Here is a 15,413-nt window from a genome sequence, read left to right as displayed (position 1 = left end):
CTGTACGTGTACGAGTGAGATTCACTTTTTACTTGAAATTCGAAAGCATGTCAGCCTCTGTCTCAGTAAGAGCTAAATAACTACCTTTCACTCCCAGAGATTTTAGGTTTTTTCAGGGTGTGACTAAAATAATTGTTTATTAGATTTCAATTGAGTACAGGCTTAACTGAATGACAACAGAATACCATGTGGTAGTTTTGGGGTAGGCCTCGTCTCAGAGGAATGCTCCACAGAACCAGATGCTGATAACAGATTGCTCTATGCTGGACAGCTGGCATCGAAACCCTCCAGCTGGGAGAAGAGGGATGCGATGACGGCTCTCCAGGTTACATGCTGGTGGAGAGGTGGGAGGTCTTTGGAAGACTTTTGCTCCAAAATATCAAGTGAGACACAAGGGGTGAGTTGACATACTCCCCTGGATTTATGCCCATTGGTTGACAGAAAGGGAAGTGATTATGGCACGAGTGAGACTGTAGGTTCTGATTTATTTTTATGTGTGTGTACATGCGTTCGTGCAAGTTGAAAAAACATGTTGACTCAACCTACTTGTAGAGAAACGTCAATGCCATCCTTTGTCATGTTGACAAAACGGTTTATGACTCTGTCATACAGTATTCACTTTTAGTTTTGGTTGTCCATGGCCACCTGGCTACAATGCTTGCTCACTAGCCTAACTGTGATAGTTAACATTTGTCTTCTACATCTAGCTACATATTAAACTTCCGTCCTCTGGCCCGGGGCACAACAATGTATGCATTTTTGGATAGATCAGAATCGCTATTATAATCATTGGCTAGTACTGGAATTGAGTAAAACCACAAGTCCAACTCCCTATCTCCATCCATGGCTAATTTAGTAAAGGGTCAATTGTAGCTAGCTAGCTACAACAACACAACAGAAAAGCAACTATTCAAGGGGTTTTGGAAAATGATGTATTGCTCTCAATGTGATATGATTGGAGTGAAACCAAATGCAAACTGGCTTCCCTTAACATGTTTTTTTTGGTGCTCCAGGACCATTCACAGTTGAGCTCACACATCACAATGCCACAGATGTCTCAAGTTTTTGGGGAGCGTGCAATTGGCATGCTGACTGCAGGAATGTCCACCAGAGCTGTTGCCAGATAATTGAATGTTCATTTATCTAACATAAGCCGCCTCCAACATCGTTTAGAGAATTTGGCAGTACGTCCAATCGGCCTCACAACCGCAGACCACGTGTAACCACGCCAGCCCAGGACCTCCACATCCGGTTTCTTCACCTGCGGGATCGTCTGAGACCAGCCACCCGGACAGCTGATGAAACTATGGGTTTGCACAACCAAAGCATTTTTGCACAAACTGTCAAAAACAGTCTCAGGGAAGCTCATCTGCGTGCTCGTCGTCCGCACCAGGGTCTTGACCTGACTGCAGTTTGGCAACGTAACCGACTTCAGTGGGCCGAATGCTCACCTTTGATGGCCACTGGCACGCTGGAGAAGTGTGCTCTTCACGGATATATCCCGGTTTCAACCGTACCGGGCAGACAGCAGACAGCATGTATGGCATTGTGTGGGCGAGTGGTTTGCTCATGTCAACGGTGTGAACAGAGTGTTTCAGCATGATAATTCACAGCCCCATGTCGCAAGGATCTGTACACAATTCCTGGAAGCTAAAAATGGCCCAGTTCTTCCATGGCATGCATGACACAACTGTGGAAAGCATTGGAATCAACATGTGCCAGCATCCCTGTGGAACGCTTTCAACTTGAGTGCAACGCAATATTAGGAAGTTGTGTACAGTCAGTGTATCTACTGAGTAACTTTCACCTGATCTGAAAGCACTTTCTCAACACATTTTTTGCATAGGGGGTGGGGTGGGGGCAGTTAGGGGTTACATATTACAATACCCTGAAATTATAAAAATGTTGAATGTGAAATGTGTTGAAACTTCTTGCCACTAGGGGGTGCCATTTCGACATAGCACAAATTGGTCTCCAAATTAAACTGCCTCGTACTCAATTCTTGCTCGTACAACATGCATATTATTAATAATATTGGATAGAAAACACTCTCTAGTTTCTAAAACCGTTTGAATTATGTCTGTAAGTGAAACAGAACTCGACTTAGAGCACTTTTCCTATGTCTGTATGAGAATGGCAAATTTTATCATCTGCTCTGAGACCTGTCTTTAACTTTGCCTGTCTTCTATTGGTTGAGATGCACTGCATACGCCTTCCCCTGGCTGTTAGCGAATAGGGAGAGTTGAAATGCAGTTTCTACACGGTTCAGAAAGTCTATAAATTGGTTGGAACCGAGGTGTCCGGCCTTTTGGGACTTCGCGCTGACGCAGAAAGGGTCTTGGCATGTCTTTTTAGAACCTCTGGTTTTAGCTCCTAGATGTATCCGGCTCTGTTTTTATTCGCTATAGGCTTTAAAGACATCATAATCTTGTTATTTTGAACCGAATTATACCAGTTTATGTCAGTATATTGCGATTTTCAGGTATTTATTTCCATGGCGCTGTAGGAACTTGGGTATCTCTCTCTCGAATGCCATTCTGTACTGCTAATTGCAACGTCAAAGGAAACATTCTCCAACCCAGCAACGATTCTTTTGGCCAACGGACACCTTTCCCAAGATTCTGATGGGAGTTCAGCTAATAGTAAGTACTATTTATACTGATAAAACGTTGTTCTGTTGAAAAAGTAAAATGCATTATTTTCCGTGTAGCGTTGCGCTATCGCACCCTGTATTGTACCCAGTATTGCGCAGTAAGTTTAATTTTAAAAATGTAATTCAGCGATTGCATTAAGAACTAATTTGTCTTTCAATTGCTGTCCAACCTGTATTTTTTTTGTCAAGTTTATGAATAGTTTTCGATAAGATTAGGTGCCTTTCCAAAATGGCGCCGGACAGATTGCTTGATTTTTTGCCCACTAAACACGTTGTGTAACCACGAATTGTGCGGCTAAATATGCACATTTTCGAACAAACTATATGCATTGTGTAATATGATGTTACAGGACTGTCATCTGAAGAATTCTGAGAAGGTTAGTGAAAAAATTAATAGCGTTTGGTGGTTTATAACGTTATTGCTATTTTTGGCTTGAATCAATGCTACTGTGTGACTGACTATTGTAGTAAGCTAAGATAACGCTATATTGTGTTTTCGCTGTAAAACACTTAGAAAATCTGAAATATTGTCTTGATTCACAAAATCTGTGTCTTTCAATTGCTGTACGCTGTGTATTTTTAAGAAATGTTTTATGATGAGTAATTAGCTAATACACGATGGTCTCTGTAGTTATTCTAGTCATTTTAGTGATAGTTGTGATGGGGGCTGCAATTGTAAACTATGATTTATACCTGAAATATGCACACTTTTCTAACAAAACCTATGCTATACAATAAATATGTTATCAGACTGTCATCTGATGAGGTTTGTTTCTTGGTTAGTGGCTATTTATATCTTTATTTGGTCGAATTTGTAATAGCTACTGATGCAGTAAGAAAATGGTGGAGTAAGAAAATTGTTGTCTTTTGCTAACGTGGTTAACTAATAAATTTACATATTGTGTCTTCCCTGTAAAACATTTTAAAAATCAGAGATGATGGCTTGAATCACGAGATCTGTATCTTTCATTTGGTGTCTTGGACTTGTGATTTCATGAACATTTTATTTTATGATATCCCTGTAACTTTAGGCTAGGCTATGCTAGTCAGCTTTTGTGATGGGGGGGATCCCGGATCCGGGTTTGTGAGGCGTTAGAGGTTAAAATATGTGAATCACTGTGTATCCTTTTCTAACAAACATCTATCAAGTGACACGGAGTTAATGTAGTGCTTGTTTTAGTGGTGATACACTATTTTACAATAAAAAATATGTTTGCTGAGACATTGTTTAGTCACATTTTCTATTTACTAATCTCTCTCTATAGAGGTTTTCACGTCTGATTAAAAAGAGTAAATATCATATTCTGATATCCTATTCACATTATTCACTGAAATACACCATTGATTTCTATGAGCAACCTACCGTATACTGTGAGGTGTAAATGAAAGCTGTATCACTGGAACACATCCAGGCCAACCCTTTTCAGCCAGCCTGTCTCCGCTAAGCCAAGCAGACCCATGCATTTTCCTCATGTAGACATTTGTAAAAAGGTGCAAGATTAAAGAGCAATTCCACCCGTTTTCAACCTAATTTTCACTGGTTTGGTGCTGGAGATGATGAATATGAGGTTGAAAAGTGTTTGAAATGCCCTTTAGAAGTGCTGCTTGACTGAGAAATGGGAGCAGTTATGTCTAGGCTTAGGGTCATTCTTACATGACTATTTTACACTTGCATTACAGTCTTTTATATACAGTAATATACAGTTATATTACAAGGCAAGCACATTCAGCCAAACCAGAATCTGCGGCCCCTTTCTATAATATATAAAAAATTAAGGAAAGATATAGCCCTTTGGATAAAACAATAGTTTGACCACCTGACAATGTATTAAAGACATATGACTTGTAACTTTGAGGTGTCATTGTAGACTGCTGGCGTTTCAAAGTGAAATGATTTCCTATGCGTCAATGCTGTCTGAGACAAAACGATGAGGGAGAGAAAGAGATGGAGAGAGAGAGAACACAGGTGAGGATGCACGCGTTGGCAGACAGTCAAGCCTACAGCTGATTCTATACATTTTCAGCACTATGGACAGTTCCATTCTGCAGCGCGAGCAGACAGAGGGAGTATAAAAGGTAGGAGCCTCGGTGCTTAGCCTGCACACCAACACGGCTGAGTTTACTGAGGCAATATGAGCCTCAGAATGGACAATCTTTCGGGTTCTCCGCATAGGGCAGCTCAAGCTGAGTATTGCTGCTATCAACCTAAACTGACCGGATCCCCCTCTGCGTCCAGGACCGTTGGCTTTGAGTCGACTACTGCGTACAGGAACAGAGGATATGTGACGATGCTGAAGAGCGAATTCGGATCCATTCCGAGATCATCGCAGAGCCTTTTCGATTTATCAGGCCCATTTACCGGGGTGTTGACGAAAATGAATGAGAAAGAACTGCTCCATGGGCTGAACGACCGTTTCGCCGGATTCATAGAGAAGGTGCGTCATTTGGAGCAGCAAAATGAATTGTTTGAGAGGGAAATCGAGGAAATCAAACTAAAGGCACAGTCCCCTGCGTCTCTGGCCCAGGAGCACGAGCCGGAGCATATGGACCTGAGGAATCTAGTTCATGACATCACCCTTCAGAAGCGTCAGATCGAGATAGAGCATCAGAACCTGGAGGAAGATTTCCTCACCTTGAGAGACAAGTACGAGCAGGAGGCACGTGACCGCTCAGATGCAGAGAACGGCATCCTTGTGCTGAAAAAGGACGCCAACGATGCATACCTCGCCAAACTTCAGTTGGACGAGAAAGCGCAGTCTCTGGTGGACGAGATTCACTTCCTGAAGAAGAACCATGAGGACGAGGTATCAGAAATGGTGGCCCAGATCCAAGAGGCTCAAGTAACGGTCAAGGCGCACGACTTTGGCAAACCTGACATCACTGCAGCTCTCCGGGACATCCGTGTGCAGTTAGAAGGTCACGCCACCTCCGACTTTCAGCAGGCCGAGGAGGGCTTCCGTATCCAGTTCGCAAAGTTAACCAAAGCGGCAGAGAGCAACAGAGAGGTGCTGAAGGCGACCCAGCAGGAGATCCAGGAGAATAGAAGGCGCCTGCAGGGGAAAACAATTGAACTGGACTGTGGGAAAGGAATGAGAGAGGCCCTGGAAAAACAACTACAAGAGCTGGAGGAGCGTCACTATGCGGAAATGATTCATTACCAGGTAGACTTTGGTTTATTTTGTACCTCTAACAATTGTAAGTAAACATACACATTTTTACGATTCATATTTGTATTCAGGGCTATGCTGTAGGTGTATTCCACAAATATAGGCCCCATGTGAACTATTTCATTACTGGAACATAATTTCCTCATATAGGCCTATAGGAGTAGAACACTATACCCCCCCCTAAATTTCTCCTTGTTGTCATACCAACCAAAGTGGCTGCTTGACCCTATTATTGACTTGTGTATGCTTTTCTGCCCAGGACACTATCAGGCAGCTGGAGAATGAGCTGACCAATGCTAAACTAGACATGTCTGGCTACCTGAGAGAGTACCAGGACCTGCTGAATGTCAAAATGGCTTTGGATGTGGAGATTCTCTCTTATAGGTAAGAGACATCAACTCTCTCCCATATATAAAATCATTGACTGAGGAAAATACCATATAGTTAATAGTGTGTTCCTGGATCTATTTCTGAGGATAACCAGGGTGTGCACATTTTATTCTAGCCCAGCGCTAACACATCTGATTCAACTTAGTGCTGTGTTAGAGAAAAACTGTGCAAAAGTGTCATAGCGATGGTGAGAGATTACTACAAAACACAGTCAATGGTGAACAAATGAAACAGTAGACATTTTATTGAAATAGTTTGATTTCATATTTAACATCAAATGAACATAGACCACATCACAACACAGAATGACACTTTAATCATGATATGGATATTCAGACATATCCACACACACTGTTCTCACGAGCTGACATGGATGTGTGCAGCGGTGATCAGTCTGGCATTTACGAGGCTAACACATTGGGACATATCCATATTATAGTCATGGCAGTAATAACACGTCTCTCTGCCTCCCTATAGGAAACTCCTGGAGGGTGAGGAGTCCCGCCTGTACACCATCTCTGACACCCACATCTCCATGCCCTGCATCTACCGCCAGTCCCCCGTCTACACCCTGCCTTGCCTGGCCCGGCAGGGAGGGCCCACACGCAGGTCTGAGCCCCAGTACAAGTTTGTTGAGGAGATCATCACTGAGACCACCAGAGACATGGAGATGTCCGAGATCGAGGAGACAGGCTCCGAGGAGACGGTCCGGGGAGAGGGAGACGAGTTGAGACAGAAGCAGGGAGAAGAGAGTGACAAAGCTGAGAGGAGGAGTGGGGGAGAGGTGGATGAGCAGAAAGAGAAAGATAGAGGTAAAGTGGATGTTGAAGTGGACGCCCCGGAGGAAGAGGGTGAACAGGAGGAAGAGTCTAAGAGACAGCAGATTGTAACATCAGCAGAGGTCGAGGTAAATGGAGATGGAGTTAGCCATAGCGAGGGAGAAAATGGAGAGGAGGGAGAGGATGAAAGAGAGGAGGAAAAGGGGGGTGAGCCAGATGCAATCAAAAAGACAGAGGACATTGACAGAGGTGAAAATACACAAAGTGAAGTCAACTCAGCTGAGGCCACCAGTGACGGAGAGAAGGAAAAACTGGACACAACAAAGAAGCTAGACAGCGAGATAAAGGGGACATTAGAAAAAGATGACACCCCAAAACATGGTGAATCCCAACCAGAGATTCCCATCTCAACAGAACCCAAAACTTCAGAGTCAGAGGATAGCAAAACAGGAAGTTCAATAAAGGGTGAACCACAGGTCCCCACAGAGGACATCTCCAAAGAACCCAAAAAGGTGTCAGAGGAGAGAAAAAAAGAAAGCCCTTTAAAAGAGAAAAAAGAGGTAGATCTGAAAGAGGAGAGTGCCCCAACAGAGCAACATCAAGACAGCCCAAAAGAAAGTCCCATCAAAGAGAGAAAACATTTATATCAGAGTGCCCCAACACTGGAGCAGAAACCTGTTCAGAAGGAGCACAGAGAGTCAGACCAACCTCAAGAGGCAGAGAGTGCTGTGACAACACAAGAAGAGGATCTCCCTGAGCCCACAGAGAAGGACATGGAATCCCCTGATATCACTGCAGAGCTGAAGAGCAGTCCAACCAAGGAGACAGTGGAGCAGGTGAAGTCACCAGATGATTCTAGTGTAGAAATGACACAAGATGAGAAAACAGTAGGAGGTAAAATGCCAGACAGAATTATCAGCACAACAAGTGAGTGTAAGGAAGAGCCTGTGCAAAAGACTCTTAAAAAGGAGGTGGGTCCGACAGAGCCAGAAGTGAGCAGCAAGGATGATATTGTAAAAAGTGTTGTGCAGAATGAACATAATGGCAGTGAAAAGGTCACAAAAGATGTCTCAATGGGTGAGGAAAAAGGGAAAGAATCTAAGACATCCCCTAAACCAGACCCCACTGTGACCCCTAAAGAAGAAACATCCCCTAAACCAGACCCCACTGTGACCCCGAAAGAAGAAACATCCCCTAAACCAGACCCCACTGTGACCCCTAAAGAAGAAACATCCCCTAAACCAGACCCCACTGTGACCCCTAAAGAAGAAACAACCCCGCATCCAGAGCCAACTGTCTCTCCTAAAGAGGAGACATCCCCAATACCGGACCAATCTGTCACCCCTAAAGAAGAGACATCCCCTAAACCGTACCCCACTGTCACCCCTAAAGAAGAGACATCCCCTAAACTGGACCCCACTGTCACCCCTAAAGAAGAGAAATCCCCTAAACAGGGACCAGCAATCACCCCTAAAGAAGAAACGACCACAAAACCAGATCAAACTGTCACCGCTAAAGAGGAGACATCCCCACAACAGGAGCCAACAGTCACCCCTAAAGAGGAGACATCCCCTAAACCGGATCCCACTGTGACCCCTAAAGAAGAGACATCCCCAATACCGGACCAAACTGTCACCCCTAAAGAAGAGACATCCCCTAAACCGTACCCCACTGTTGCCCCTAAAGAGGAGACATCCCCACAACAGGAGCCAACCGTAACCCCTAAAGAGGAGACATCCCCTAAACCGGACCCCACTGTCACCCCTAAAGAAGAGACATCCCCTAAACAGGGACCAGCAGTCACCCCTAAAGAAGAAACAACCACAAAACCGGACCAAACTGTCACCGCTAAAGAGGAGACATCCCCACAACAGGAGCCAACCGTAACCCCTAAAGAGGAGACATCCCCTAAACCAGACCCCACTGTCACCCCTAAAAAAGAAACAGCCCTAAAACCGGACCGAACTGTCACCCCTAAAGAGAAGACTTCCCCAAAACCAGTACCAGCAGTCACCCCTAAAGTAGAAACTTCCCCAAAACCAGATATAACCACCACCCCTAAAGAAGAAACTTCCCCAAAACCAGAACAAGCAGTCACCCCTAAAGTAGAAACTCCCCCAAAACCAGAAACAGTAGTCATCCCAAAAGTAGAAACTTCCCCAAAACCAGAACTAGCAGTCACCACTAAAGTAGAAACCTCCCCAAAACCAGAACCAGCAGTCACCACTAAAGTAGAAACTTCCCCAAAACCAGAAACAGCAGTCACCCCTAAAATAGAAACTTTCCCAAAACCAGATATAACCACCACCCCTAAAGAAGAAACTTCCCCAAAACCAGAACAAGCAGTCACCCCTAAAGTAGAAACCTCCCCAAAACTAGAAACAGTAGTCACCCCTAAAGTAAAAACTTCCCCAAAACCAGGACAAGCAGTCACCACTAAAGTAGAAACTTCCCCAAAACCAGAACAAGCAGTCACCAGTAAAGTAGAAACTTCCCCAAAACCAGAACAAGCAGTCACCCCTAAAGAAGAAACTTCCCCAAAACAAGAAACAGTAGTCATTCCAAAAGTAGAAACTTCCCCAAAACCAGAACTAGCAGTCACCACTAAAGTAGAAACTTCCCCAAAACCAGAACTAGCAGTCACCACTAAAGTAGAAACTTCCCCAAAACCAGAACCAGCAGTCACCCCCAAAGTAGAAACTTCCCCAAAACCAGAAATAGCAGTCACAGCTAAAGTAGAAACTTCCCCAAAACCAGATATAACCACCACCCCTAAAGAAGAAACTTCCCCAAAACCAGAACAAGCAGTCACCCCTAAAGTAGAAACTTCCCCAAAACCAAAAACAGTAGTCATCCCAAAAGTAGAAACTTCCCCAAAACCAGAACTAGCAGTCACCACTAAAGTAGAAACTTCCCCAAAACCAGAACCAGCAGTCACAGCTAAAGATGAAACATCCCCTAAACCAGATCCAGCAGTTACCAGTAAAGAGGAGACATCCCCACAACACGAGCCAACCGTCACCCCTAAAGAAGAGACATCCCCTAAACCGGACCCCACTGTGACCCCTAAAGAAGAAACAACCCCTAAACCGGACCCCACTGTGACCCCTAAAGAAGAAACAACCCCTAAACCGGACCCCACTGTGACCCCTAAAGAAGAAACAACCCCGCATCCAGAGCCAACTGTCTCTCCTAAAGAGGAGACATCCCCAATACCGGACCAATCTGTGACCCCTAAAGAGGAAATATCTCCACAACAGGAGCCAACCGTAACCCCTAAAGAAGAGACATCCCCTAAATCGTTCCCCACTGTCACCCCTAAAGAAGAAACAACCCCGCATCCAGAGCCAACTGTCTCTCCTAAAGAGGAGACATCCCCAATACCGGACCAATCTGTGACCCCTAAAGAGGAGACATCCCCACAACAAGAGCCAACCGTCACCCCTAAAGAAGAGACATCCCCTAAACCAGACCCCACTGTGACCCCTAAAGAAGAAACAACCCCGCATCCAGAGCCAACTGTCTCTCCTAAAGAGGAGACATCCCCAATACCGGACCAATCTGTGACCCCTAAAGAGGAAATATCTCCACAACAGGAGCCAACCGTAACCCCTAAAGAAGAGACATCCCCTAAATCATTCCCCACTGTCACCCCTAAAGAGGAGACATCCCCTAAACCAGAACTAGCAGTCACCACTGAAGAAGAAACTTCCCCAAAACCAGAACCAGCAGTCACCCCTAAATTTGAAACTTCCCCAAAACCAAACTCAACCATCACCCCTAAAGAGGAAATATCCCCTAAACCAGACTCAACCCTCACCCCAGAATCAACGACCACCCCTAAACCATACTCAAACCTCACCCCAGAATCAACGACCACCCCTAAACCAGACTCAACCCTTACCCCAGAATCAACGACCACCCCTAAACCAGACTCAACCCTCACCCCAGAATCATCGACCATCCCTAAACCAGACTCAACCCTCACCCAAGAATCAACGACCATCCCTAAACCATACTCAACCCTCACCCCAGAATCAATGACCACCCCTACGGAAGAGAGTGAAACGACGGGCAGTGGTGACAAAGCTAAGACAATCACACCACCAGAGAAACAGATGCCTGCATTTGCAGAGAGCAATGACTCCCACAGGGAGGTGCCAGAAAGCAACACAACTCAGGAGAAACAAGAGGAAAGTATGGACAAAGAGCCTGAGAAGGTTACAGATCCCAAAGATGGAACCCCAAAGACAGAGAGTGTGAAAACCAAGGCCTCTGAGTTAAAATCTGAACAAGTTGAGATATCTATTACAAATACATTACCAGTGAAAGAACAGGATGTATCAGCCGTGGGTTTGAAAGATCAGACAGTTGATGAGAAGATAACAGAACAAGATACATTTTAAATAGACGAGAACTGCTTTACCGGACAAGCTGCTGAGCCAATCGCAGAGAAGCAAGCTAAACCTAAAACTTGAGACTTAACCTCTTTTTGAATGACTCGATTTAGAGGTCAGTAGAGGTTTTCTGTAAAACTGCATGGTTAGTGAAAGGCTTTAAAGCAATATGAGAACTGCTCCCCCTTAAAATATTAACTGACGCTTAATATGTAAAGTATCATGATTCGTGACTGTCAATTATGACCAGGGCCGCAACTTTCACTGGGGACGGGGACGGGGGGACGGGGGGACATGTCCCACTCCCGCATTCTGAATTTGTATTTATGTCCCCCCCAGTTTTATCATTGGAATGTGTTACAAAACGAGGCATAGGTGTGCTTTTGGACCATGTGGATGCCTCCGAGTGGTCGGGTAGGCTGTTTGGAGTGTTTATCCGACTGGATATTTTTATTTTATTTACAATAATAATAACATCCCCCCCACTTCTAAAATCAAAGTTGCGCCCCTGATTATGAGGCACAATTAATGAACTCCTGCAAGAGAGACGTACTGTAATATTGAATATAACAAACCAAAAGCTGTATTTTGCTGTATATATTTACTTCTGACCAATGGATGATAATGTGCATAGGGATGATAATGAGAATGGTTGATAATGTGATTTGATCATGCCTGAATGCGCTGAGCAATAAATTCTATTTGAAGAGCACTTCTGTTTCCAGCTATTCTTACATACTGTGCTGTCTTTCACCTGATAAGACGGCATCACATATAGAATTTCTCAGAGTTTCTCCCCTATGTAGAAGCTAGGTGAATTCCAACAGCACTAGGTTGAATTCAAAATAAATCTCCCCTTTGCCTGCATCCTATTTCCCCAAAGCATGGCAGAGACTCACGGTTGAGCCCTTTATATTGAACAAAAATATAAATGCAACATATTGAGTTACAGTTCGTATAAGGAAATCAATCAATTGAAATAAATGTATCAGGCCCTAATCTATGTATTTCACATGACTGGGAATACAGATATGCATCTGTTGGTCACTACACCGGCTCCAACGCTCGTCGGATGTGGCAGGGCTTGCAAACTATTACAGACTACGAAGGGAAGCAGTGAAACGAGCCTACCAGACGAGCTAAATAACTTCTATGCTCGCTTAGAGGCAAGTAACACTGAAACATGCATGAGAGCATCAGTTGTTCCGGATGACTGTATGATCACGCTCTCCGCAGCCGATGTGAGTAAGACCTTAAAACAGGTCAACATTCACAAGGCCGCAGGGCCAGACAGATTACCAGGACGTGTACTCCGATCATGCGCTGACCAACTGGCAAGTGTCTTCACTGACATTTTCAACCTCTCCCTGTCTGAGTCTGTACTACCAACATGTTTCAAGCAGACCACCATAGTTCCTGTCCCTATGAACACTATTGTAACCTGCCTAAATGATTACCGACCCGTAGCACTCACGTCTGTAGCCATGAAATTCTTTGAAGGGCTGGTCATGGCTCACATCAACATCATTATCCCAGAAACCCGAGACCCACTCCAATTTGTATACCGCACCAACAGATCCACAGATGATGCAATCTCTATTGCACTCCACAGTGCCCTTTTACACCTGGACAAAAGGAACACCTACGTGAGAATGCTATTCATTGACTACAGCTCAGCATTCAACACCATAATGCCCTCAAAGCTGATCACTAAGCTAAGGACCCTGGGACTAAACACCTCCCTCTGCAACTGGATCCTGGACTTCCTGAAGGGTAAGGGTAGCTTAAAGTTCCCTGGCTTCCACATCACCAACAAACTAACATGGTCCAAGCACACCAAGAAAGTTGTGAAGAGGCCTCGACAAAATCTATTCCCCCTCAGGAGACTGAAAAGATTTGGCGTGGGTCCTCAGATCCTCAAAAGGTTTTACAGCTGCACCATCGAGACCATCCTGATGGGTTGCATCACTGCCTGGTATGGCAACTGCTCGGCCTCCGACCGCAAGGCACTATAGAGGGCAGTGCGTACGGCCCAGTATATCACTTGGGCCAAGCTTCCTGCCAACCAGGACCTCTATACCAGGCGGTGTCAGAGGAAGGCCTTAAAAATTGTCAGACTCCAGCCACCCTAGTCATAGACTGTTCTCTCTGCTACAGCACTTTTTTTGTAGGTATTTTCTTAAAACTGCATTGTTGGTTAAGGGCTTGTAAGTAAGCATTTCACTGTAAGGTCTACATTTGTGACAAATAAAATGTGATTTGATTTGATACCTTAACGAAAAAGTTACAGGTGTGGATCAGAAAACCAGTCAGTATCTGGTGTGACCACCATTTGCCTCATGCTGTGTCATACATCTCCTTGATCTCGTCACGATATCTCTGTGCATTCAAATTGCCATTGATAAAATGCATTTGTTTTCATTCCCCATAGCTTATGCCTGCCCATACCATAACCCCACCGCCACCATGGGGCACTTTGTTTACAACGTTGACATCAGCAAACCGCTCGCCCACAGTATCAAGAATATGCATATCCTTGCTTCAGGTCCTGAGCTACAGGCAGTTGGATTTGGGTATTTTAGTCGGAAATTTAAAAAAGGTTCCGATCCTTAACTGGGCTTTCTGCCCAGTTTGATTGAACAGTGTTGCTCATACTCAACCCCAATGTTATGCCACCGGGGAGCAATGCATGTCACATCTTGTCACGTCTACTCCTGCTCCCCCCTCATCATTACTTATTATTACGCACACCTGCCACCATCATTACGCACACCTGCAGCTCATGAGACTTACCTGGACTCCATCACTTCTGATTACCTCCCCTATATCTGTCATTCCCTTTGGCTGTTTCCCCAGGCAGTATTAGTTATCTTTCTCATGTCCAGATGCTAAACTCTTGTTTTGTATTGTTCTATTTATTATTAAATTCACCCCCTGTACTTGCTTCCTAACTCCCAGTGTCTGCGTTACACATCTAGTATTTGTATGTAATATTTGACCCTCTGTACTGCATACAGTGAGCTTCAAACAATGGTTCCCTTTGGCTGACACCTTGGAAACTCCACTCTTACATCATGGGGATCATGGGGTGGTGTCTGGAAAACACATTGTGAGGAAAGTGTTTACATACAGAGTGGTCGATATCTTGTCCCTCACCCAAAAAGATAGTTCAAAACAAACACACATGGAGACCAGTGGACTTTCCCATCCACGCTGTATAAATAGTAGACCCACATTCCCTCAATACAGTCTCTTTGGTGTTCACTCTATATAGCTGAATAGACACACTTCCAAAATGGCTCCAGATATCAAGATGTATTTCTGCATTCAGCTTGTTATTGCACTAACAGGTAAATATCTCGCTGTTTACTTTTTCCATTAGAGAGGAGAAAATTGTTTTTATTTAACCTTTATTTAACTAGGCAAGTCAGTTGAGAACAAATTCGTATTTACAATGACAGCCTACCGGGGAACAGTGGGTTAACTGCCTTGTTCAGGGGCAGAATGACAGATTTTTACCTTGTCAGCTCGGGGATTCGATCCAGCAACCTTTCGGCTCTAACCACTAGGCTACATTACCTGCTGACGAGGGTGCGAGACTTAGGCTCGGGGGCCTCATTTATCATTTACATTACATTTAAGTCATTTAGCAGACGCTCTTATCCAGAGCGACTTACAAATTGGTGCATTCACCTTATGACATCCAGTGGAACAGCCACTTTACAATAGTGCATCTAGATCTTTTAAGGGGGGGGGGGGGGGGGGCAGAAGGATTGCTTTATCCTATCCTAGGTAGTCCTTGAAGAGGTGGGGTTTCAGGTGTCTCCGGAAGGTGGTGATTGACTCCGCTGTCCTGGCGTCGTGAGGGAGTTTGTTCCACCATTGGGGTGCCAGAGCAGCGAACAGTTTTGACTGGGCTGAGCGGGAACTGTACTTCCTCAGTGGTAGGGAGGCGAGCAGGCCAGAGGTGGATGAACGCAGTGCCCTTGTTTGGGTGTAGGGCCTGATCAGAGCCTGAAGGTACTGA

General features: G+C 44.7%; 1 protein-coding gene across 1 annotated transcript; it reads left to right on the top strand.

The window, feature by feature from the left end:
- The first annotated feature begins 4,536 nt into the window (after positions 1-4,536).
- On the top strand, positions 4,537-12,098 carry LOC129850253 (neurofilament heavy polypeptide-like). Its single transcript, XM_055916741.1, has 3 exons — positions 4,537-5,814; positions 6,080-6,204; positions 6,688-12,098. Exons 1-3 carry the CDS (start codon positions 4,786-4,788, stop codon positions 11,393-11,395), a joined length of 5,862 nt encoding a protein of 1,953 aa, XP_055772716.1. The 5' UTR covers positions 4,537-4,785; the 3' UTR covers positions 11,396-12,098.
- Positions 12,099-15,413: the final 3,315 nt, after the last annotated feature.

This window comes from Salvelinus fontinalis, unplaced genomic scaffold (assembly GCF_029448725.1).
Source record: "Salvelinus fontinalis isolate EN_2023a unplaced genomic scaffold, ASM2944872v1 scaffold_1894, whole genome shotgun sequence".
Classification (NCBI taxonomy): Eukaryota; Metazoa; Chordata; class Actinopteri; order Salmoniformes; family Salmonidae; genus Salvelinus; species Salvelinus fontinalis.
Note: the sequence above shows the minus strand (reverse complement) of the source record. Positions and strands in the feature narration are given on the sequence as shown.

Coding starts and splice junctions, on each gene's coding strand:
- LOC129850253 (XM_055916741.1), top strand. CDS start 4,786: ATGAGCCTCAGAATGGACAATCTTTCGGGTTCTCCGCATAGGGCAGCT. Junction 5,815..6,079: donor CGGAAATGATTCATTACCAG/GTAGACTTTGGT, acceptor TTTTCTGCCCAG/GACACTATCAGGCAGCTGGA. Junction 6,205..6,687: donor GTGGAGATTCTCTCTTATAG/GTAAGAGACATC, acceptor GCCTCCCTATAG/GAAACTCCTGGAGGGTGAGG.